Source organism: Salvelinus fontinalis, chromosome 17, assembly GCF_029448725.1.
Source record: "Salvelinus fontinalis isolate EN_2023a chromosome 17, ASM2944872v1, whole genome shotgun sequence".
Lineage (NCBI taxonomy): Eukaryota > Metazoa > Chordata > Actinopteri > Salmoniformes > Salmonidae > Salvelinus > Salvelinus fontinalis.
In genome coordinates this window covers 41,298,105-41,325,145 of record NC_074681.1, presented here as the reverse complement: position 1 = coordinate 41,325,145, position 27,041 = coordinate 41,298,105, and the positions used below count along the sequence as shown (strand labels likewise).

Genomic DNA, 27,041 nt, shown 5'->3' with positions numbered 1-27,041 from the left:
ATAGCCCTTACACAGGCTGGAGGTGGGTTTTGTGTCACTGTCCTGTTGAAAAAATAATAATAGTCCCACTAAGCGCAAACCAGATGGGATGACGTATCATTGCAGAATGGTGTGGTAGCCATGCTGGTTAAGTGTGCCTTGAATTCAAAATATTTCACAGACAGTGTCACAAGCAAAGCACCCCCACTTCATCACACCACGTCCTCCATGCTTCACGGTGGGAACCACACAATGCGAGATCATCACAATCATCCGTTCACCTACTCTGCGTCTCACAAAGACACGGTGGTTGGAACTAAAAATCTCAAATGTGGACTCATCAGACCAAAGAACAGATTTCCACCAGTCTAATGTCCATTGCTCGTGTTTCTTGGCCCAAGCAAGTCTCTTCTTATTGGTGTAATTTTGTAGTGATTTCTTCCTTTGCAGTAATTCGACCATGAAGGCCTGATTCACCCAGTCTCGTCTGAACATTTGATGTTGAGATGTGTCTGTTACTTGAACTCTGAAGCATTTATTTGGGCTGCATTCTGAGGTGCAGTTAACTCTAATGAATTTATCCACTGTAACTCTATGTTTTCCTTTCCTGTGGCGGTCCTCATGTGAGCCAGTTTTATGATAGTGCTTAATGGTTTTTGCGACTGCACTTGAAGAAACTTTCAAAGTTCTTGAAATGTTCCGTATTGACTGACCTTCATGTCTTAAAGTAATGATGGACTTTCATTTTGCTTTGCTTATTTGAGCTGTTCTTGCCATAATATGGACTTGGTCTTTTACCAAATAGGATTATCTTCTATATACCACCCCTACCTTGTCACAGCACAACTGATTGGTTCAAACGCATTAAGAAGGAAAGAAATTCCACAAATTAACTTTTAACAAGGCACACCTGTTAATTGAAACAAATTCCAGGTGACTACCTCATGAAACTGATTTTAGAGAATGCCAAGAGTGTACAAAGCTGTCATCAAGGCAAAGGGTGGCTACTTTGAAGAATCTCAAGTATAAAATATATTTGGATTTGTTTAACACTTTTTTGGTTACTACATGATTCCATATATGTTATTTCATAGTTTTTAAGTCTTCACTATCATTCTACAATGTAGAAAATGGTAAAAAATTAAGAAAAACCTTTGAATGAGTATTTGAGTCCAAACTTTTGACTGGTACTGTGTGTACATGAAGGCAGGGTAAAGTGACTAGACATCAGGATAGAAAAAAATAACAGTGCTTTGAGAGACTAGTCACCTCCACCTTACCTGTCACCCTAGACCCACTTCAATTTGCTTACCGCCCCAATAGGTCCACAGACGATGCAATTGCCATCACACTGCACAGTGCCCTATCCCATCTGGACAAGAGGAATACTTATGCAAGAATGCTGTTCATTGACTCTTGCTGTTCAGAGTATCAGCAGCAAATGAGTGTCAGCAGCAATTTCTTCTGCAATTCTACACATTTTGCCATGGGGCAAAGAGAAAAACTCTGCTGTTTTACAGCTAATTCCCTGCAATTCTACCCATTTTGCCATCGGGTGGAGAGACATTTTTGCCATTATAAAGCAAAATTTGTGCAATTCTATACATTTTGTGATGACTTATGCCATGTTAATATGATATCTGAGTCAGAATGACCAACAACATGCCCGGTCGGTATTCGTCCACGATTACAACAAGTTTAGATACAGTGCGTTCGGAAAATATTCCGACCCCTTGAATTTTCTCGTTACAGCCTCGTTACAGCCTTATTTTAAAATGGACTAAATTACTTTAACCCCCCCCCCCCCCCCCCCTTAAAAAAACAGAAAAACCTTACTTACATAAGTATTCATGATCTTTGCTATGAGACACAAAATTGAGCTCAGGTGCATCCTGCTTCCATTGATCATCCTTGAGATGTTTCTACAACTTGATTGGAGTCCACCTGTGGTACATTCAATTGATTGGACATGATTTGGAAAGGTACACACCTGTCTATATAAGGTCCCACAGTTGACAGTGCATTTCAGAGCAAAATCCCAGCCATGAGGTCGAAGGAATTGTCTGTAGAGCTCCGAGACAGGATTGTGTCGAGGCAGAGATCTGGGGAAGGGAACCAAAATACTTCTGCAGCATTGAATGTCCCCAAGACCACAGTGGCCCAAATCATTCTTAAATGGAAGAAGTTTCGAACCACCAAGACTCTTCCTAGAGCTGGCCGCCCAGTCAAACTGAGCAATTGGGGGAGAAGGGCCTTGGTAAGGGAGTTGACCAAGAACCCGATGGTCACTCTGACAGAGCTCCAGAGTTCCTCTGTGGAGATGGGAGAACCTTCTCGAACAGGCCCAAGCAATTCCAGACCATTGGAGTCAGGTGTGTTAGCTGGGGCTGGGGCAAAAGTGTGACACCAATCAGTTCGCCGGGGACTGGAGTTGCCCAGGCCTGTTCTAGGAGGACAACCATCTCTGCAGCACTCCCCCAATCAGGTCTTTAAACCTGTTTTGCTTCATCATTATGAGGTATTATGTGTAGATTGAGGAGGGGGAAAAAAGTTTATTCAATTTTATAATAAGGCTGTAACTTAACAAAATGTGGAAAAAGTCAAGGGGTCTGAATACTTTCCGAATGCACTGTAGCTGGCTAGACTAACGACCAATCAAAAGTTGTTAGCTGACATGGCTAATTGAGTGACTGTCAGTGACTGACATAACAAGCAAAAAACTGCTGATGCACAACCAAATTCTGAAGTTGCACCTGGTTTATTCCACTATTCTTACTCGTAATGGTAAGTTGCAACCACGACTGTTGCTTATGTCTGGAACCGGCCCTGTGTATATATTAACTGAGTATACCAAACATTAGGAACAACTTCCTAATATGAAGTCCTCCCCCCCGTTTTGCCCTCAGAACAGCCTCAATTCGTTGGGGCATGGACTCCACAAGGTGTCAAAAGCGATGCTGGCCCATGTTGACTCCGATGCTTCCCACAGTTGTGTCAATTTGGCTGGATGTTCTTTGGGTGGTGGACCATTCTTGATACACACAGGGCATTTTTGAGTGTGAAAACCCCTGCAGCGTTGCAGTTCTTGACACTAACCGGTGCGCCTGGCACCTACTACCTTACACCATTCAAAGGCACTAAAATGTTTTGTCTTTCCCATTTGCCCTTTGAATGGCACACATACACAATCAATTGTCTCAAGGCTTAAAACTCCGTCTTTAACCTGTCTCACCTACATCTACACTGATTGAAGTGGATTTAACAAGTGACATCAATAAGGGATCAAAGCTTTCACCTGGATTCACCTGATCAGTCTATGTCATGGAAAGAGCAGGTGTCCTTAATATTTTGTACACTCAATGTAATTTAGTAAGTGTGTGTAGGGTCAGTGCAGATAGTCCGGGTAACCATTAATGAACTCTTTAGCAGTCTTATGGCTTGGAGGTAGAAGAGCCTCTGACAAATGAGGGAAAGGGGGATACCTAGTCAGTTGCACAACTGAATACGTTCAACCGAAATGTGTCTTCCGCATTTAACCCAACCCCTCTGAATCAGAGCCGTGCGAGGGGCTGCCTTAATCGACATCATCGGCGCCCGGGGAGAAAATGATTGAGGGTTAACTGCCGTGCTCAAGGGCAGAACAGCAGATTTTTCCACTTTGCGCCTCAGGGATTGAAATCAGCAACCTTTCAGTTACTGGCCCAACGCTTTTAACCGCTAGGCTACTTGCCTCTCAGTCCTGCATTCAAAACAACTAGGAACTTGGGAAAAAACGAGCCCCGACTGGGAAAAATAGTTGAACGATCATCAAACTCGGAAATCCAAGTCAGAAACTAGGGCATCTTTCTAGAGCACTGACATTTCAACCTGAAAATCACTGACGTCATGCTTTGACCTTGCTTTTTCCCCGAGTTACCAGTTGTCGTGAAAGCCCCGTCCTCTTGAAGACCAGCTGTGTTTTTTTAATCGGGGGATTCCGCTGTTTTCATTGGAACAGCACAGCAGCCACTGGTGTACCGGACAACCCCGCACCTTCGTTTGAGAACTGAAATACTGGTGGTTTTTGTTACTGCACATCCTTCGATATCCTGCAGTAATTGGCTGTTCTGTTTTAAAACTTGTATTAATGGGAATTCACTACAAAGCTGTATTCTATTTCACATTTATTGAACACTGGCAGTGAAACATTCAGCCTCAATGCAGTTTTCTGTTCCCAAAACTAGAATCTGTTGTGAACAGAGTGTAGAATTTACCCTTTGCTAAAATTGAAAACAATTGCGTTGTTTAGAATGAGTGCAAGGTCTGATTGAGTTATTGCACAAGCGCATTTAACAGGGTCGTCACCAGTTACCACAGACACAAAGCCATAAAGATAAACCCTGCCTATTTTTCCAATTTATTTTCTTAAAATGTGATTTTAAACGTAATCTTATTCTTAACCATACTGCTAACCTTATGCCTAACCCTAACCTCAAATGAAGACCAAAAAGCACATTTTTGTTTTCATGAATGTTTACTATAGCCAAATTTGACTTTGTGGCTGTGGTAAGTGGAAAACCTTCACAGAGAAGGAGTACCCTAACGGAAATATGCAAATACATGCTAAAACGCGACAATAGGATCCCGCTAGCTTGTCCTTGGCTCTGCCCATTTATTCTTCCCACTATGCATTTGCTCTCATTTGAAAAAAATCCAATGAGATGTCTTGGCTTAGTTACCTGCATCTTTGGTATGACTCCATTTCCAATTCAGATTAAACCACACAATATGGATTAATTGATACAGGTCTGACATCTAGTGGTAAAGTCTGGAAACAGCGCAGCTGCTGTTTTCAAACGTGCCTACTGTATTCACTATTGGTCTCCAGATTAACAAAGTAGTCCTATGCAGATGGTACTGTTTGGCAACAACTGATCACAGAATCCATTTGATATGCTTAGGCACAAGGATCAAGCCATGGGCCCCTGAATGGATTTGCTACACAACGCCAACCGGGCAAAGACCATGTGTAATGTACCTGGAGGACAGATGTGCTGAAATAGGAGCTGAAAAAAGAACCTGCGCCTTTAAGGGGTTTGATTGACTATGTAAACAGGATAATTAGGGAAATCGTTCCTCTTGCAAAGCATGTAAACATTTTAATCAAACTATTTCATTAATGCGAGTATTCTTATAATCTGTCCATGTAAACATACCCAAAGAAAACAACACAATTAAAACTACCTACTAGCCGGAATGCATTTATATGTAAGTTTCATTTTTGGTCAAAAGTGATACCCCTTGCCTCGTGGCTAAATGTGTTTGTGTACCTGGGTTTGCACTGTGGAAGTCACGTTTGAAGTGTTTTACGGTCTTAGCTTTGGGATTTCTTCTATTATTTGGTCTGCTTGGTGTATTCAACTGGTCTGGATATCTCAGTAAATACAGGTAGAAATGTCCACCACAAGAGACAACTTGGGAGAAAACTCATATCATAAATCATTTGCAATTATTAAAACAATTATTCTCCTATGAAAATGACAATCCTCTATATTAGTCGAATGTCTTGAGTGGTTGTCACAAACCTTATTTTCACAGTAATGGATGTCGATTAAGGCAGCCCCCGCACCTCTCTGATTCAGAGTTGGTTGGGTTAAATGCGGGAGACACATTTCAGTTGAATGCATTCAGTTGTACAACTGAGGTATCCCCCTTTCCCCTAAGTCGTTTTTTGACTGCTCCATGATTTTTTGTCATGACAACATTCTCTGTGTCCAGAGGATGGCACTAGATTCTGGATCACAAAGGAAGACCCAGGCGTGATCTGCCCAACGGAGTTTCTCTACCAGACAGACTCAATGCATTTTATGCACACTTTGACAATAGTAACATTGTGCTGGGTGTGAGGGCCGCCACCAACTCAGATTGGGTGATCTAGCTGTCTGAGGCCGACCTGAGTAAAATCTAATCAGGTCAACACCTGCAAGGCCACGGGGCCCGATGATATTCCAGGGCGCATTCTCAGAGCATGTGCAGAACAGCTGGCAGGCATATTCAAGGTAATGTTCAACCTCTCCTTGTCCCAGTCTGTAATCCCCACATGTTTTAAGATGGCCACCATCATTCCTGTTCCCAAGAACTCTAAGGCTTCATGCCACAATGACTACCGCCCTGTAGCACTCACTTCTGTAATCATGAAATGCTTTGAGAGTCTGGTTATGGCACACTTCAACTCCATCATCCCAGACACCTTAGACTCACTACAATTTGCATACCGCCCCAACAGTTCCATAGATGACGCAAATCTCAATTGCACTCCACACTGCCCTCACCCACCTAGATTCAGACCCCTTCCCTTTTTTCCACATTTTGTTACGTTACAGCCTTATTCTAAAATGTACAAAATATTTTTTTCCCCAAGCCATGAGGTCGAAGGAATTGTATGTAAAGCTCAGAGACAGGATTGTGTCGAGGCACAGATCTGGGGAAGGGTACCCAAAAATGGCTGCAGCATTGAAGTTCCCCAAGAGCACAGTGGCCTCCATCATTCTTAAATGGAAGATGTTTGGAATCACCCAGACAGGTTCTTGGTCACCTCCCTGACCAAGGGAGAAAGGCCTTGGTCAGGGAGGTGACCAAGAACCCGATGGTCACTCTGACAGAGCTCTAGAGTTCCTCTGTGGAGATGGGACAACCTTCCAGAAGGACAACCATCTATGCAGAACTCCACCAATCAGGCCTTTATAATGGAGTGGCCAGACGGAAGCCACTCCGCAGTAAAAGGCACGTGACAGCCCGCTTGGAGTTTACCAAAAGGCACCTAAAGATTCTCAGACCATGAGAAACAAGGTTCTCTGGTCCGATGAAACAAAGATTGAACTTTTTGGCCTGAATGCGAAGCGTCACGTTTGGTGGAAACCTGGCACCATCCCTACAGTTTAGCATGGTGGTGGGGGTGTTTTTCAGCGCCAGGGACTGGGAGACTAGTCAGGGTCGAGGCGAAGATGAACAGAACGAAGTACAGAGAGATCCTTGATGAAAACCTGCTCAGGACCTCCGACTAGGGCGAAGGTTTACCTTCCAAAGGGACAATGACCCTAAGTACACAGCCAAGGTAACGCAGGAGTGGCTTCGGGACAAGACTCTGAATGTCCTTGAGTGACCCAGCCAGCTGCGCAGCAACACTCCCCATCCAACCTGGCAGAACTTGAGAGGATCTGCAGAGAAGAATGGGAAAAACTCCCCAAATACAGGTGTGCCAAGCTTGTAGCGCCATACCCAAGAAGACTCAAGGCTGTAATTGCTGCCAAAGGTGCTTCAACAAAGTACTGAGTAAAGAGTCTGAAAGTTATGTAAATGTGAAATTTCTTTTTTTTTTTTTTATTAAAACCTGTTTTTGCTTTGTGATTATTGTGTGTAGATGATGAGAACAATTTTTATATTTAATCAATTTTAGAATAAGGCTGTAAGGTAACAAATATGGAAAAACTCCAGGGGTCTGAATAGTTTCCGAATGCACTGTATATAGTGATCCAACCAAAGGCGGTAATACTAAAAGGTGGGATACGTAGTCAGTTGTAGAACTGAATGCATTCAACTGAAATGTGTTTTAACCCAACCCCTCTGAATCAGAGAGGTGCGGAGAGCTGCCTTAATCGACATCCACGGCTCCCAGGGAACAACTGCATTCGGCTCCCCTGAACAACTGTCTTGTTCAGGGGTAGAACAACAGATTTTTAAATTGTCAGCTCTGGGATTTGATCCAGCAACCTTTCGATTACCGGCCCAACGCTCAGGCTACTAGGCAACCCTTCCTGATTGTAGACTACCGGAAACGGGGGGGGGGGGGGGGGGGGGGGTCGAGCACGCCGCCATCCTCATCAGCGGAGCTGTAGTGGAGTGGGTTTAGAGCTTCAAGTTCCTTGCTGTCTAAATCCCATAGAACTTAAAATGGTCCAAATACACGTGCACAGTTGTGAAGAAGGCGCAACAGCACCTCTTCCCTTCAGGAGGTTGAGAAGGTTTGGCACGGGCCCTCAAATCCTCAAAAAGTTCTACAGCTGCACCATTGAGAGCATCTTGACTGGCTGCATCACTGCTTGGTATGGCAATAGCACCGCCCTTAATCGCATGGCGCTACAGAGGGAGGTGCCGACAGCCCAGTACATTACTGGAACCGAGCTCTCTTCCATCCATGTCCTCTATATCAGGCGTTGTGAAAGGAAGGCCAGGGAAATTGTTAGACTCCAACCACCCAAACCATGGACTGTTCTCTCTGCTTCCGCACGGCAAGCGGTACCGGTGCATCAAGTCTGACACCAACAGGCTCCTGAACAGCTTCTATCCCTGAACAGCTTTTATATAAGACTGCTAAATAGCTTACAAAATAGCTAACAGAATGGGTACACGGACTTCTTCTTATTTTTGCACGGCCTCTATGCACACTCACAGGGCCGTTACACTTACGCACACAGACACATCAACACACATACAAACACTCACTCCATCATTTGCTCACACACACATAATATGCACCACAGGAGGTTGGTGGCACCTAAATTGAGGAGGACAGGCTCGTGGTAATGGCTGGAGTGGAATAAGTGGAATGGTATCAAATACATCATAACATTCCATTCGCTCCATTCCTGCCATTATTATGAGCCGTCCTCACCTCAGCAGCCTCCACTGATATGCACATACACTTTTACTGACTCTCTCTTATACTGACTCAATCCAAGGCTGCTAGAGAAGCAACACCTGCCATGCTTCGGAGGCATCAGTATAGTCAGTATAAGTGTATGTGCATATCAGTGGAGGCTGCTGAGCACTTTACCTAGCATAGCCTTGTAGATGACCTTGTGTTCTACCTTGTTACTTTTAGCATTACATTGTTATTGATTACTGCGTTGTTGGGGTTAGCTTGCAAGAAAGGCATTTCACTGTACTTGTGCACGTGACATTAAAACGTGAAACTTGAAACTATCACACGCTGACAAATCTCAACAACATTATAACAAATGCCGGACTTCTCTCAATAGCGCACGCATAATGTACCATTTCAGATTGTTTTTCGATAGAAATAGTAAAAAATAACCAGGAAATTGCCTCAATTGTTCTTCTTATCGAATTATATTAGTTCCACAATTTGAATTCACTTAGAGTGACAACATTTCCATGGCTTGATGGAAATGGAGTTTGACCGTGTTGAGTCGGGAATGACATCTGAAATAAATTATTGACCAAACATTTCTGCCAATCACAGTCAATGTAACCTCACTCTTTTTTGCCTCAGTGTTTCGAAACTGAGGGCCTCCTTTGTGTGGCGCAGAAAGCCAGTTACACCAATACCAAAATAACACCCTTTCTTACGTGACATGTCATGCTCATGTCCTCAAGAGCATAATCATCATTCCATGTTTTTCGGTTATTCTTCAGTCTGGATACTGACTGTACTGGCGATTTGTCAGGGCAGCTGAACAGGTGAATTTTCTAAATTCAACCTGAGTATAACATTTTTGCTTCAGCTAGAAAACTTGTTTTGAGAAGAGGCTATCTGTTTTTAAGGCCATGATGAGAGTTACGAACACTAGGTTTATAAGAGAATCCACGGCTGCTAGAGAAGCAACATTCTGGAAGTCTAACAGTGAAATACAGTTAGGAACAGGGCTGGAATTGTACAAATTTGAGATGTAGTTTTCTCCAAGAACATTTGCAATAGCGTGCAAAAAAGTGTTAAACAGATTTTTTTTTTTTTTTACCTTGCTTGACATCTTTTAATTGCAGATTGAATGAACTAAACACTTTCTATTTTCAGGTGAGATGCATGTATCATGTAAAGCTCTGACGTACTAACTATATCAGGCGTCGGCAGTGTACGTAGCAAGTGATATAAGTTCACTTGCGTTGTCAGTGCACTGTCACCCAATCTTCCCTTGCACCTTGCGAGTGTGTAACATAGCATTTGCTACCAGGGGTGGAACTTTCGATGGGGACGGGGGGGACATGTCCCTCTCACATTCTGAAATTCAATTATTGTCGTCGTCCCCAGTTGTATTATTGTAATGTATTGTAAAGCTACAATCAGCAGTAGAAACAATAACAAAGCGGTCGCCCCACCCCTGATTCAGTAAAAAGCTGAGGGATGGGGCTGGAGAAATGTAACCTCTCTCAATTTCATAGACAGAGCTGTGGATGCAATGACTGATTATCCATGATATCAACATTTGAGTTTTAACCATGTTTTGAGGCTATAGAGTGTTTATTTACGTTTTTTGGGGGGGTTTACAACCATTAGAGTAAAACAAGCTTATATTTTGGGTTCCGATGGGGTATTACAGTTAAACTAAGCTCATGAGCCATTTATAAGTTCCATTCTTCAAGAACCAATGGCTACACATCATTCATTTCTAAGTCCAAAAATTGCCGTAGCAACTGCTGATTGCCACTTTTAAGTGTAATTCACAGTGCAAAGATGCAGAGAAGTGTTCGACCAGCGTCCCATTGTGACATAGCTACATGGCTCTGAGACTACCGCCCGCGGAGGGATCCACGGCCCGAACACGCACCTCGCCAAAATTCCCAACCGACCGGACCTCTTAATTTCAACGTGTAGACAGTTGGACAAATTCCTTGAGCCATGCTGAGAATTCAAAAAAGTATGAATGCCAACGGTGCAACGTTCTAGAACACCGCTGTGCGTACTCATACACGTTTTGGACTGAGATAGATGAATAAGGAAGAGAAGGTCCATGTTTCAGTGTATCCTATGTGACAGAGTGTGGGTGTATTTGACGTGTAGTTAAGGCCAGATGTGACAAAATGTACTGGGTAAGACATTTACCTTTTCTATACTGAACAAAAATATGAATGCAACATGCAACAATCTCAACGATTTTACTGAGTTACAGTTCATAAAAGGAAATCAGTCAATTGAATTCAATTCAGTAGGTCCTAATCTATGGTTTTGACATGACTGGGAATACAGATATGCATCTGTTGGTCACAGATACCTTAAAAAAAAAAGTAGGGGCGTAGATCAGAAAACCAGTCAGTATCTGGTGTGAACACCATTTGCTTAATGCAGCACGAGACATCTCCTTCGCATAGAGTTGTTGATTGTGGCCTGTGGAATGTTGTCCCGCTCCTCTTTAATGGCTGTTAGTTGTAACTGGATATTGGCGGAAACTGGAACACGCTATCGTACACGTCGATCCAGAGCATCCCAAACATGCTCAATGGGTGACATGTCTGGTGAGTATGCAGGCCATGGAACTGGGGCATTTTCAGCTTCCAGGAATTGTGTACAGATCCTTGTGACATGGGGCCATGCATTATCATGGTGAAACGAGGTGATGGCGGTGGATGAATGGCACAACAATGGGCCTCAGGATCTTGTCACTGTATCTCTGTGCATTCAAATTGCCTTCAATAAAAGGCAATTGTGTTCAAGGTCCATAGCTTATGACTGCCCATACCATAACCCCACCGCCACCACGGGACACTCTGTTCACAACGTTGACATCAGCAAACTGCTCACCTACACGACACCCTAGATGTGGTCTCTAGATGGCAGCCGTGCCTCAGACTGATGCGCCACTCTGGAGCCCGGCTGTATATGGAATGTTCATGCTGTTTAATCAGCTTCTGGATATGCCACACTTGTCAGGTGGCTGGAGTATCTTGGCACAGGATAACTGCTCACTAACAGGGACGTAAACAAATTTGTGCACAAAATGTGAGAGAAATAAGCTTTTTGTGCATATGGAACATTTCTGGGATCTTTTATTTCAGCTCATGAAACATGGGACCAACACTTCACATGTTGCATTTATATTTTTGTTCAGTATAAAAAGCATTTCAAACATCCTTCCTGCCAATGAAGTTTCTATGTGAGAATTCTCAGAATAATCTGATACCTAAATTACTATTAGGGCCATAAAAAAAATTATGCAAGAGTATGCATAAATAGCAGGTCCTGTACTGGGAAGAAATTAAATCTAATTGTGACGCATGTCCATGTATCCACTTTCTATGCGTATAGAAAAATGTTGACAATGTAGAAACATAATAATCCAGCACATGACTTTGTTAATATAATGAAAAGTACTGCAATCAACATTTGAGCTTTTACAATAACAAATGATTCTGTAGGGACACATATTTTTCTAGGGCCTGCAGGCTTTGTTTGTTTTGAGTATGGTCTTCCATTACCTGCCATGCTTCGGAGGCATCTCCAGACATCTCTCAGGTTTCTTTGGAAGAGGGATGACATTCTCAGTGTGATCATGGTCTGGCCTCTGGAGCAGGATACCAAACTTGAATTTGATCTGCTTGGCCCAACAAGAAGAATGAGCATGTGACAATCTGGCATACCATCAACTCAAAGACTAATGTCATTTGTTTGAATCAGAATGACATCAGTTTCTAAACATTTACAATAAAGACAATTGAATGGGGTACATTTGAAAAGCACACATATACTATACATTTCCATTCAAACATTAGGAGTCAGGAGAACAAGTGTTAAAGCTTTAAACAAGTGTTAAACAACAAGTGTTCAACTGGTGGCATGATTTTAATGATTTTAATGACACTGAGCAATTGCAAAGTAGAGGGAAAAACCTGTAAAGGATTAATAAATCATTAGTCAAACAGAGCCCTAAACGTCAACTGTTGTATCAAAAAGAGCATTTCTATTTAAATAGCCTAGATGTGAAAATTCATTCAGTAAACATATTATTTGGACAGAATGCTCATGGTGCCCAATTCCAATTTAGGAAATGACGCCTTTCTTACGCACGCCATTCCTACGCACTTTTCAGTAGTTGGTTTTCAGTCTTATCTTATGAAGGTGCGTAAAGGGCTTTGCAGACGTGGTTCCCTTGCACACGCTGAACAAATGTAACTCAAACGCGGAAAACCCTCCCACTTGCTGGCCAACAGATTTTCTTGTGGCGTTTTCATTCAATAGGGTTTATCAGTACATTTGTCTCAAGCCATCCCTTTAAATACGGTGTACTTTTAATTAGAATACTGTCGACAGACTGGAATATATAGAGAGAACGGGTTCATAAAATAGGAATCAATGAAAGAAGTCCATCTAAATATATGCATATTTGTCTCCGTTTCAACACCAACTGGTATATTGGTGTTGATTTAATAAAGATTTAATTAGCCTACATGTTTTTCTTCATATTATCAACAGTTAATAATAATACTCAGCAACAATCACATGGCCATGACAGCTTTTACAGAGGAAGCTGTAACGTACACGCCCGGGAGTCAGTAAGCAGGTGCAAAAGGTGAGTTTAACAATGAACCTACACAGATTAACAAACATGAGGCGCGCACTGAACGTGAGAGAAAACAATACTACCTAATGACTGATACTACTGAGGCATAAATAAAGGGAAAGTAATCAGAGTGATGATGTAGTCCAGGGGTGCATAACGATGGGGAGCAGGTGTGCACAATGATGGTTGCCAGGTGTGCTTAATGGGTGCTGCCAGGACCGGTGGTTAAGAGACCGGCGACTCCCAGCGACTCCAGTGCCAGAGAGCGAGAGAGAGTTAGGAAGGGAGCAGGATTAGGCATGACAGAAGCAAATTAAGGTAAACTAAACAATGTAATTCAATGATAATGTAGGTTATACCAACTGAAGGGAACTAACAGTAAATTGGCAGTTGAATATGTTTTGTTATTCGGTTTACTGATGGTCGATACTCATAGTGGGATTTAACACGATAGCAATAGGAAACAGAAAGTCGGTGTAGCCTATAATTAAGACATTAGAGTGCCCATCTCTGCAAGTTAAAATGCCATGCAATTTAATGATGGTTGCAAGGTGTGCGTAACGTGGGTTGCCAGGACCGGTGGTTAGTAGACTGGAGCACTGGAGGAAGGGAGCAGGAGTAGGCGTGACAATGCCCCCGATGCACGGCTACAGCCGCAGGATGACCCCGGCTCCTTGGGTGAGGAGGGGGCCGGTCCGGACAGCGGAGATAGAAATCTTGGATGATGTTGGGGTCCAGGATGTCCGCCACTGGGAACCAAGTGTGCTCCTCAGGACTGTACCCCTCCCAGTCCACTAGGTACTGGAGCTGACCCCCAACAGCATAGATGGGGGTCCCCTCAATGTCCAGGGGAGGCGGCGGGGTGTCGTGGAGGACGGCATCAGCTAGGAGACCTGGAACCACCAGCCTGAGGAAGGAAACATGAAAGGAGGGTGAGATCCGGTAGAGATGATAGGTTCCCTCATTGACTCTCTGGAGGACCTTGAAAGGCCCCACAAACTGGTGGCTCAGCTTCCACAGGGCGGGAGGTTCCTGTTGGAGAGCCAGACGCGATCACCAGGATGGAACACGGGAGCCTCACTGCGGTGGCGGTCCGGCTGATCCTTCTGACGGCGGACGGCTAACTGGAGCCTCACGTGGGAGGTGTTCCACACCTCCTCTGTGCCGGAAACCACTCGTCCACTGCAGGAGCCTCGGTCTGGCTCGGAGTCCACCCTGTGTCAGCCCAGTGGAGGAGTGTCAAAGTGAGTTCTGGGCGTATTCCGCCCAAGGAAGGAACCAGGCCCACTCTCCACGCTGGTTCTAGCAGTGACTCCTTAGGAACCTCCACAGCCCCTGGTTGGTCTTCTCCACCTGTCCGTTGAACTGAGGCTGGTACATGGATGTGAGGCTGACCGTGACCCCCAGGTTCTCCATAAAGGCTTTCCAGACCCGTGACGTGAACTGGGGACCATGGTTGGAAACGATGTCGTCAGGAAGCCCATAGTACTGGACGACCAGCTGGAATAGTGCCTCAGTGACCTGGAGAGCGGTAGGTAGACCAGAGAGAGGGGTAAAATGGCAGGATTTAGAGTATCTGACAACAACAACCATAATGGTAAAACCATCAGACAGGTGGAGATCAGTTACAAAGTCTATGGACAGATGTGACCAAGGCCGCTGAGGTAGTGGAAGGGGAAATGTTTCCCTGCTGGAGCGTGCTGGGTAGATTTGGATTGGGTACATATGGAGCATGAGTTGACATAGTGGGTGATGTCCTGCGCCAAGGTGGGCCCCCAGTACTTCTTGGAGAGGGATTGGATGGTGTTGGTGATGCCTGGGTGTCCAGCGGCGAGGGATGTGTGTGACCAGGTCAACAGCCGATCTCTTAACCCCATGGGGACGTAGATGCGTTCTGGAGGGCAGGTAGCAGGAGCGGGTTCCCTCTCCAGAACCTGGCGTATGTCCACATCTACGTCCCAAAACACGGGGGTCAACGATATGGGACGAGCAATTGATGGGCTGGAGGGCACTTACTGGACTCTCAACCGGCTTGGAACCACAGGGTACGGGAAAGCAAGTCCTCCGGCATCCTGGCCTGCAGGCGGTGATTTTCATCCTCGACCTGGGAGATGGTGGGGTTATGACGTTGGAGCCACGGGAGGCAGAGGATTGCTTTGTGTACGGGTGCGGTGGTGATGAGGTAGGGAAGGCTTTCCTGGTGCATGGGTCCCATGGTGAGGGTGAGGGGTGCTGTGATGTGCCGGAGAATAGTTGTATATCTATTGTAAAAAAAAGATTAAGTAGATGCTTTTCCACTTAGAACTGGCAGGTTCGCTAGACCTTATTCATGGTTTCCTTGTGGTACAGCTGGTGGAATTTATTAGGGAATGAAGTCAAGGTCAGAATATGGCACATCTGTAGACTCTCCATCCAAAACGAATAGCAGGTGAATAGCACTCTATTCTCATGCATAAGTTCAAGGTCAGAATACACATTGAGAGAAAAGTGCATTTACGCGCTCAGGTCAGAATGGGGGGCCATATAGAACTGCATTTACCTCTCAAAGCATGTTTGCTGTAAGGCCGCAAACCTTTTACACATTCTCTGAGGTTTCCTGTATTGGTTTCTCCTCTGCATAATTCCTTGAAAAGCTCTGTTCTAAAGAGACAGCTTATGGGACAAGGGTTTAAAGAAGAGGTTTTGGGTCCAGCTGAGAGTTGAGAGGAGAGGAGCTGAGAGGAGACATCTGGGCTGCTCATGTTGACATCACATTAGTTATATCCCAAAGGACATGGACTCATCTAGTGGGTCATTCACCCTCTGGGATCTGGTCACACAAATTTGCCACAAAATAATTTTAAAAAACTAGCTTTTGTCCACAAACAAGCAATCTGAAATGAACCCTTTCCTGCTTTTTTAAATTTAGAGTTAAACTAAGGAATGTGTATTCAATAGAAAATAATGACAAACTGTAACGTCCTGACCAGAGTTATTATGTGTTTTGCTTGTTTAGTGTTGGTCAGGACGTGAGCTGGGTGGGAATTCTATGTTGTGTGTCTAGTTTGTCTGTTTCTATGTCCAGCCTAATATGGTTCTCAATCAGAGGCAGATGGTAATCGTTGTCCCTGATTGAGAATCATATATAGGAGGCTTGTTTTGTGTTGGGATTTTGTGGGTGTTTGTTTCCTGTCTCTGTGGTTGTCTGCACCAGATAGGTCTGTCTCGGTTTTTGCACATTTTGTTATTTTGTATGTTGTTTGTAGTGTTTCACTTGTTCTTTTATTAAACATGTTGAACACTAGCCGCGCTGCACTTTGGTCCTCTCCTTCACCTATGGAAGAAAGCCGTTACACAAACACTCAATGACAAATGCTATTTTCGGAGTTTGAGTTCTCTATTTTTAATGTGATGACAACTAATTGCAGTCCTCTGGTGTTATAATTTAACAATGAAAAACAACAACAATTCTGCTATATTATGAGAATGCAAAGTACTTCATATGAGTATTTAAATTATATTATGAATATTTATAGTATTTTGAACGACTATTTCAAGGAACATCCAACACCTTTCCGGTTCTTTATTATCTTCCGGAACCTATACTCATTCCAGTAAGTCTTTGTAAGCTTTGGGGGGGAAAGCAATCACCCTGCAAACTGTAAATGCCATGCTGCGAGTAATATGTACCTAATTAATGCCAGAGCTGAGGCAACCACCATTACATTTCCAGTGACGAGGCAAACGTTAAACGTTGATTATTATCCATTATGATACGGACGGTTAATTGCAAAATATTAATTTGTCTTACAATAAGATGAACCACAATGGATTAAGGCAATCACAATCATGGGGATCTAATGTTAGCGGTTGCGTGGCAAATGTCATGTAATTCGAGAACGTTCTCCAAACGACCCCTCCGCTACTCGTCGGCTTGGTTCCCCTAGTAACCTTGTTACCATGACTATGGCCCTGTATTTTGAACATGGCTCTCTCAACATCATACATCGTTTGTTTTTTTTAAAGTGAAGGGCAAAATCATCAAGCATCACTTCTAAGCCATCAGTGTACTGTATTAAACATGTCCAGTGTGTGACTCATTTGCACTGATCAAGCTCTAACTCAAATGGGCCTGCTACTCTTTGTTCATATTCTTGTTGTTGTACCTGCTTCAGATTTACTGGCAACTCCTTGAAGTCCACCATGTTTTTTTTGGACACAAGACAAGGAGAAAGGACTAACATGTTCTCACAAGGGGTTTGAGGAGAAGTCAGCTGTTCTGTCCCAACTGCCAAGTCCAATGATCCATCTTCTTGGAAAAGAGAGCCTAGAAAGATAAAGGCCCTCTTAGGCTAGTAATAAAATCAACATGTATTTGTCACATGCTTCGTAGACTAACAGTGAAATGCTTTCATGTGGGTCCTTCTGCAACAACAGTAAGTCCACATATATCTGTTGCTCTTCACAGCCACGCTTGCTTACGCGTTCCTCCATCTTTTCCACTTGACTTGTAACAAACCAACAGTTCATTCTGACATTCCATTTCTTTTGAGATGCTCAAGGACCAGGTTTTAAAGTATTATGTCTCTGTTATGTCAATTTAGAGAATTGATAAATGACTTAAGATTCACAAGGCTGTTGATTGTTATGCTTGACAGGAATCAGAAAGGACCTGTCTGTTTTTTCTTCCAGCCAGTGACTCAGATACCTGGCCTGCCGCCTGAACCTTGGGAACCACCCACACTGTAAAGCTACAGACAGACAGTCACCGGAAGAAAATCCCTACCATTGTTTCCTTTCGGTTATAACAACATTGGACCTTGGTGATCCAGCCGCAGTGCTTGTCTGCAGACAAAGACAGACAGACCGACAGACAGGAAGAGAATCCAACCAGCCAAGGTTTCCACTGAAGAGAAAGCCAGGAAAGCTCTTTTGCCAAGCAACAGCCTTGTTTACAGTTTGTTTGCCCTCTGTGGGTGGATTTCAAACCATTTCATGGAATAAAATCTCAGTACATGTTCTAACAGGGGTGGATGTTTCTTCCTTGAATAAATCAAAATAAAATCTCAACCAATGCACCAATAGGTCCGCTGTGTCACAGTGAATTGGTCCATAGTTGGATTTAAAACAAAATGTGTAAGGCCTTATTTTGAAATCTCAGAAAGCACAGTAATCTCTCTGGTTTGTTAATTTCTCACAGGTCTCCAAAGGGATGTTTTCTCCCACAACACCCACACAGTATAATAAGAGGAACATCTCAGTAAGATGGAACAATCTTTTTGAATGATAAATCATGTTTTTTTAGTGATTCAGTAGTGATCAGATCATCTAGGATACGCTGTATAGGGAAGGGATGTTTATGTGACCAGGAACAACTCCTTTCCCCCAAGCTAGGGGAATCTCGCTATACCTGCAACTAGGGCCCGGAATTTTCCATTTGGTCCGTTCACATGGTCAGGAAAAACTCCTGGCCCTGCTTATGAACCTCCAAGAAACCTTTCAGTTAACTCTTCCAAATACGACCATGGACCATTTACAATATGAGCTTCACAGTACGAGTTCATTCACATCTTAGTGCTGAGAATGGTGTGAAGGTGGAAGAATAAAACTTGAACGTCACATAAAGAAATTATTCTGAACTAATTGCGGAGTTGCAGTGAACTAGCATTGACCTCAGGGTAATCTCTGTTGAGCCAACACCGCATTCATCTACATCCATCTCACCACAACGGGGCAGAGTTGGAGTACTCGAAGGAATTCCTATTGTGTGACTGTTACCCTGGAAAGACTTCTATAACTTCTCTCCAGAGTGGTTAGGAGTTTGACACTGTAAGTACTTCCAGTAACTGAAATCAGGAAATATTCCCTTGGGGATGGCGTAGTGAGTGAGTAAAACCATTTCCAAGCAAATCTGCTTCGACGCAATAGACTGACACTTAAGAGTAGTGTTTCAAATGGTAGGTCTGAGACCTACACGTTTCTCACAGCTACACTCTTCTGGTCGAGGCCTGACTAAGGACTTAGTCTAGGCATGAAGGTCATTTTAAACGGCTCTACACTTTTAGAAAAAAAGGTGCTAGCTAGAACCTTAAAGGGTTCTTTGGCTGTCCCCATAGGAGAACCCTTTCCACAGAGGATTCTACCTAGAACCAAAAAGGGTTCTCCTATGGGACAGCTAAAGAACTCTTTTGGAACCCTTTTTCTAACAGTGTAAGCCTAGGTGGAACTGGGGAGAAATGCATTTATGAAACTTTCTAGTAGGGCATTTAAAGCCCCTTGATTAAGACGCATTAGCTATAATCGATCATCCAAGTTGAATGGTAAACATAGGATTTGATCACCATACTAGAGCTAAATATAGTTAAATACAGTCAAGCGAGGGCTTGTCTGTAGAAGATACAGGTTTCTAATCAACAATGACATAGAAGCATTCTATCATTCATTTGTTTTTTTTCATGCTCATTACAGTACAATGAACTATATACAGTACATATGTAAATAATGCATCTCTTCCAACTGTTGCCACAGTTGCAATCAAATATTTTTGATATAGTTTAGACCAAAGATCCTTTGCTTTACTGCTCTGTCTCTTGCCCTCTGGTCAGACTACATACTCATTGGAGAGAGGATGGGCCCTGGTCAAAAGTAGTGCACTGCATTGGGAAAATGTGCCATCAATCTTTGACCTTATAGTTCCTGAGTTAGTGGGTTGACTGGAGGTGTCGGTTGGCTACCATCCTTCTCCATGTGATGAGTGGCTTTGATGAACAACCCTTTTTTCCCCCCTCACCCACTTTTCTGTGGGAGTCTGTATTACATACTTCATTGATGTGTGGAAGGAAAGGGGGAAGAGAGAGAGGTTATGTAAAGTGAGTCACCGCGGCTCTGAGGGGTTCACTCGTGGGCTGTGGCGCCACAGCAAATAAACCTGAAGAGGTGCGCAATGGGTGATCGCTAGTCTTCATGGAGACCACGGCCAGGCAAAACTCTCTGAAGCCGCTTTCTGGGAAAACCCCTCTGTGAGGCTGAGCGTACTGGAGAATTTGCTCCTCCAGATGTTCCTGCAGTCTACCCCCCTCACATACACAAGAACCCTGAGACCAACGGCGTAACTTTGAACCTGACCGCCTCAATATACAACACAATGGCCCCCCTGGGAGATAAATAACTGTGAAATGGTTGCTTCTGGAGAATTTTGAAGGGGAAATACATTTCCTGATTGTTTGTTCAACCACAACTGAAATACCAAAAAAGTCTGTATTACTTTAAACTGTTGGTCTAACTCTAACAATTCAGAAGGGAACCATGCTTGGTCATTTTTTTGTAGAACGACTGAGGAAGTCAATTCTGCGGTGTGTTCAGTTTGACGGAACGTTGGCTACATTGCATAACGATTTGCACTGAAGTACGTTTTCCCAAACATTCTTCAACGTTCTTGAACAGACTTTGAGGTAGCGTTTGCTCCATTTGATGGGTGTGGCTTGAATCAATGAGTGACGTATTTGACGGGTAGCGGTGCATTTTCAAACCACAAACGAGCCCCTCCCTGTTTTTCAACTGGTAATTCTGGACAGCACCGTTGCCATTTAATTGAACGCTGCATTTCATTTTTTTTTATACTGTAACGCAGACCTGGTGACTTTTCTACTCCAAAATTCATGAAAATCAAATAATGGGGACACCATTAAAATTACTTTTTCCCCTCCAAATATGTGCCTAAAAATGTGTCCAGATTATCAGGCTGGTGTGTCATTTAGAAATAAGCATTACCATCTGTAGCCCAAGTGATGCAGAGTGGTGGCTATGAATAAATCAGCTGTAGCATGTGGTTGCCCATCTGTATTTGTGATAATCATTAGCTAGATCAGCACTTCCCGAACTTTTTCAGTCATGGCCCCTTTTCATCCATGGAGGAACATCATATGCCCCCTCCCCCATGCTCCCTCACTTCCCCCAATTGAATAAAGTGCTACTGTTGTCACAGAAAATATGGTATAAGAATACCTTTCACTCATCAAGAAACAATACATATAAACACCAGTACCTGGTTTCCTTCCATGTTGAAACCAAGAAGAACAATTGTATAAAGGAATAATAAACCAGTTTACCGCTGTGCAATGTCACATGCATCTCTATCAATAAAGACTAGGGTTGGCCAATTTCCTTTGTAGATTTTCCGTTGAAATAAAATATGAAGGTGGTTCTGGAGGTGTTCTTAGGGTGGTTATTGGGTTGCATAAACATGACGAGTGTTCCACATAAATAAGGAGGATAAGTTGCTGCCGCTGGTCGGAGTCGGTGAGACAGGCAGGCAGGCCTCCTCTGACTGAGGAGAGAAACAGGCCTGCTGGAGTCTGCTGCCTGAGGTTCCCTTCTCTAAGTCTGTAGCCTAATAGAAACCAGTTGTTTGAAAGTCTAAAATACTGCTAAAGTTGTCATGGAACTCAAAAAATACCCATTTCCAATTATCTCTCGTTTTGAGAATTAACGCATGTGCGTCTAGCCACGTCGCAATATCAACTTTCTCCACTTAAAAAATATATTTTTTCGATACAATTCTTATTTGTGCTTATGAATTGACCATGTCAAATGGGAGTGTTCTTCTTTATTTGTTACAAGTTAGCTCACAAAGTTAAGGGTTTGTTAAGAAGAGAAAGAGAGAGAGATTCTTCAACGTGTGTTTTGTCAGTCCGTCAGATCAGAGGCAGTAGGGATCAATTAAACACCAGGCATGTTTTATTGATACTGTACAGTGCATTCAGAAAGTATACAGACCCCTTCTCCTTTTCCACATTTTGTTACGTTACAGCCTTATTCCAAAATGTATTTCCTCTTCAATCTACACATAATACCCCATAATGACAAAGCCAAGACAGGTTTTGATAAATATTTGCAAATTGATTAAAAATAAAAAGAGAAATACCTTATTTACATAAGCATTCAGACCCTTTGCCAGGAGACTCGAAATTGAGCTGCTTCCATTGATTATCCATGAGCTGTTTCTACAACTTGATTGGAGTCCACCTGTGGTAAACTCAATTGATTGGACATGATTTGGAAAGGCACACACCTGTCTATATAAGGTCTCACAGTTGAGAGTGCACGTCAGAGCAGAAACCAAGCCATGAGGTCGAAGGAATTGTCCGTAGAGCTCCAAGACAGAATTGTGTCGAGGCACAGATCTGGGGAAGGGAACCAAAGCATTTCTGCAGCATCGAAGGTACCCAAGAACACAGTGGCCTCCATCATTCTTAAATGGAAGACGTTTGAAACCACCTAGACTCTTCCTAGAGCTGGCCGCCCAGTCAAACTGAGTAATCGGGGGAGAAGGGCCTTGGTCACGGAGGTGATCAAGAACCCCATGGTCACTCTGACAGAGCTCTAAAGTTCCTCTGTGGAGATGGGAGAACCTTCCAAAGGGACAACCATCTCTGCAGCACTCCACCAACAGGCAGTTATGGTAGTGGCCAGACGGAAGCCACTCCTCAGTAAAAGGCACGGCAGCCCGCTTGGAATTTGCCAAAAGGCACATAAAGGACTCTCAGACCATGAGAAGCAAGATTCTCTGGTCTGACGAAACCAAGTTTTTGCTTTGTCATTATGGTACATTGTTGGTTGATCTGATGAGGGGAAAAAAACAATTGAATCAATTTTAGAATAAGGCTGTAACTTAACAAAATGTGGAAAAAGTCTAAATACTTTCCGAATGCGCTGTAAGTGTGTGAATTGGACCATTTTCCTCTCCTGCTAAACATTCAAAATGTATCGAGAACTTTTGTATGTCAAGGAAAACATATGAGTAAAAAGCACATTTTCATTGGTAATGTAGTGAAGTAACAGTAAAAGTAGTTTAAAATATGAATAGTAAAGTGAAGTAGAGATGCCCCCCAAAAACGACTTAAGTAGTACTTTAAAGTATTTTTACTTAAGTGCTTTACACCACTAGGAGTTATTGCTCCATTCTCCTTACCAGGGCTTGCCAAAGTCGGTCCTTTGGCACTCCTGGGTGCACGTTTTGGTTTTTGCCCTAGCATTACACAGCTGATTAAAATAATAAAAGCTTGATGATGACTTGGTTATTTGAATCAACTGTGTAGTGCTAGGCATATATACCCAGTGGAAACCCTGCTCCTTACAAGCCTCGCTCAACCTTTTTCCCTTCACAAACCATGGCCTCTGAGGACTAGGCCAAAGCAAATGCATCATTGGCACGGGGGGGGGGATCCAATCATACGCTTTTGAATTGAATAGTACTGTATACTGTAAAGCCACAGAAAGATGAATCCATCAAATTCATCATGGTTAATTATTGAGGGATTCAAATTGGCCTGTCTGTAATATTAGTAGGGTCATGATCCCCCTGTCCTCCCTGCAACTTAAGTGCCTGCCTGATATTAGGAGGCAAAGGCTTCATCCTAATTAGATGGGACTTTATGGTGCATTACCAGTGATGATTATCATTCATTTGTTCACGGAGCCAAATTATTTCAACCTCCGTCCCCTTTGTCTTCTAAGTCTATATACAGTATGTGCAAGTCAGAGAGGAGAGACAGAAATGATGGATATGTTTTGCATGTTTCATACATCATATTGAATGTAAAAGAAACCCAACCTTTGATCTGATCATTTCTGTCCTTTTTGATCTGGTAATGAAAATGCATAAAACCTCATGTCATTATGTTTCATGTAGTTACATTTTATTTCAAATAATTTCCTGTCACATAAGGAATTCTGTGAAGAAAAAACACATAAATATATATACATAAATATTACAATCTAAGTCGAACAGTTGCACAGTAGAAACGAATAAATAAATGCTAATAAATACAGAAATAAATAGACAAATTGAAGCATTGGATAATACAAGACTACAACAGCTTCTCCATCAGTGATTGTGCAAAGCAGTCCTTTTCCATCTCGTTATTCTTTCTACTCAAATGCCGTGAACAGGAACCTCTTGGTGTGTCCTTGACTTCAAGACACAGGCTCACCTTTTGCAAACCTCAATACCTCAATCTTCACATTGAGCGAGGCTCTTTCCCAGGCCACAGGACAATATTTCCAGTCTTGATTCTGACTGACTTCCAGTCCTGTATTCATCTTCAGTTGCCCCTCCATACTTCTGACCAACCAGTACTGAGGAGGAACCTAGTGAGGCTACCTGGTTTCCAGTGTGTGCTTTTCAGCTTGTTTCCTATAGACTTCTTCTTTGTGTCCCATTCGCCACTTGCAGTGGGCCTTAACCAACCTTAACCAGCCTCAACCAGCATTAACCAGTCTTAACCAGCCTTAACTGGTCTTAACCGGCTTTGACCTGCCGACTGATCTCCAGGTAGGTGATGGACTTGAGGAAGCGAGGGTAGCAGTCTTTCTCCATCAGGGCGTAGATCTTCTCCTGGGCCAGGCTGAAACAGGACTGGCTGGGGCGCTCCAGGTTCTTCTTGGTGATGGCTTTGGTATCATGGTCTAGGTTGACCTGGGTAAAGAGGGCAATTTGATTAATATGTGTTTAACAATAAACTAAGTGTTATTGAGTATTGTTCATGTACAATTAGTAAATTATGTGTGTGCGGGCGCATATATTTATGCAGTGTACATCCAATCCATGAATTCCCCTTCAAACATATTCATATTAAATTTACCTCTCTTGGTGCGTCACTGCAGACAAACTCCTCATAGATCTTCTTAGCCTTAGCGGATAGCTTTGAGGAGGGCTTGGTTATCCTGTAGTCTTCACAGGCCAGGTAGAAAGCTATGTTCTCCTCACTAAACTCTGACACCAGGAAAGCTCTGAACAAGCACAGTCCATCTGGAAAAGAAAAGATGAGATTCACTTTCAACTGTGTCGATTTTTTATATTTGGAAAAAGCTGCATTTCCTATAGTGTTTAAGTATGAATAGTATATTTTAATGTGATATTATGAGTGAATCTTGATACTGCTCTTTAGGCTATTTATTCTGGCTATATGGGGTACCAGCTACATGGCTTTTCCTATACACTTTTGCAATGCACATCTCTACAAGATGTACTTCTGAGCCTGTACAGTATGCCCAATTAAGTATGCTAAAGATGCAGGATCTTAATTTGACCAGTTTCTCACAGCAGGGAAATAATCCCGCAGCAACAGGAATAGGGAATTATTGTGTGGGTTATAACTAATGGACATTTTGGACATTTTGAAGGGGTTGACACACTTTTAGCTTTTTAAAAATAATTTCCTGCATCAGCAGGGTGATCAAATTAAGATCCTACATTCGTATATCATTTAAGTAAGAGAAGTGATCAGTATGATAACCCAAATCAATAATCAGACTTACGTTGGTTGGACAGCAGGTTCTCAAACGACTGCTTCCATTTTAAGGGTTCGTCCATATTTAACCTGTTGAAAAAAAGCGTCAGGTTAGTTCACCCAGTCCTAAAAATATTTGTTAGCATTTATTTAGCATAGTATCCCAAAAAATAAAAATAATTTCCGATGCAAAATTTCAATCTTGACTACATTTATCACTATTCAATTTAGATCAGGTTTAAAAATCTATATAGAAATGGAGTATTCTGAGCTAAAATATCTTACCTTATTTTGTCAATCTTGTGTGAGTCACTGATGATGCTCAGATCTGGCTTCTGTAGGAAGCTTCTAAAGAGAGCTTTGAGTTCCTTTGCCCTGTGAAAACAGAGAACCCATTTACATTAGATTGATGCAATCATTCACATCTTATTTACAACTGTCCATCCAATTTCCCCATGAAGTAGCTATATAATAATTCCCATCGATGTAAATCCAAAATGTAACCCAAATCCAGGGACGTATAATGAGATGGTAGAAATAGTAGAGATATATGACAAAACATACCTCTCCAGACATGTGATAGGCAGTGATTCCAGTTCTCGGCACATGGTGGGAGATGATGAGATGTGATCCTTTGTGCTGCTGTGCTGTATTTCTGTAGTGTTCCGGAGCTTTTAGTCTGCGATGGTTCTAACACTGCAGTGAAACTAGTTCTCAGTGTGGTCTACTGCCTGTGTGTGAAGAGTGTGTTTTTATAAGGCAGCCTCCTCTGTGACATCACGCCTCTTAGCCAATGACACGAGGGCCGTGGGAGAAGAAAAAAATACTCCCTCGTTTCATTTTATTTTTTTTATTTTTTTTGGGGGGGGGGGGGGTTGACCATCGCGTGTGTGATTAGAAAGAAGGAAGCAAATATAAGCAAGCATATTATATTAAGCAAGCATAATATAAAGTGAATTGCAAATCCACACAATCATTTATTTAAATGTGCTGCATGGTTTGAGTTTATTTCCAGCCCTCAAGCAAAATAACATCTGTTTGAAGTTGTACTTAGAACACGTTTGCCACTGCAATAAATAATTGTTATGATACTGAAATTACTATAACATTTTGGACCAGTTTCCGAGACGCATATTAAGCGTAGCCCTGATCTAAAAAGCATGCTCAATAGTGAATCTCCATTGAAAGTGCATTTTAGTCCAGGACTAGGTTAAATGGATGCATGTCCGGGAAACCATCCCAAAATGTTATAGTAATTTCAGTATCATAACAATACATCGAAGAGGACAGCTATTTCTCACAGTGGCCCAAATGACAAAAGCATAAAGCTTATTCTGAGAAGTCAAACACCCATGTCTATAATTAGTCTTCCATTTTGGGCTAGACGAGAAATCTATTGTCTATTCAGAAAGGGGTTTCTAATTTTAAACACGAGACAGAGCCAACACCAAAGACAATCGGATGAATCTCAGTGAGTGTGAAACAGGAAAGGAAGGGAAAGGGGGAAAGGAAGTAGGCGAAA

General features: G+C 42.7%; 1 protein-coding gene across 1 annotated transcript; it reads right to left on the bottom strand.

Annotated features, from left to right (window-relative positions):
* Window positions 1-23,901: 23,901 nt before the first annotated feature.
* LOC129814399 (regulator of G-protein signaling 5-like) lies at window positions 23,902-26,267 on the bottom strand. The gene is made up of 5 exons (XM_055867502.1): window positions 26,084-26,267; window positions 25,805-25,894; window positions 25,548-25,609; window positions 24,872-25,038; window positions 23,902-24,705 (listed from the first exon to the last, which is right to left on the bottom strand). Exons 1-5 carry the CDS (start codon window positions 26,125-26,127, stop codon window positions 24,529-24,531), a joined length of 540 nt encoding a protein of 179 aa, XP_055723477.1. The 5' UTR covers window positions 26,128-26,267; the 3' UTR covers window positions 23,902-24,528.
* Between the last annotated feature and the right edge of the window lie 774 nt (window positions 26,268-27,041).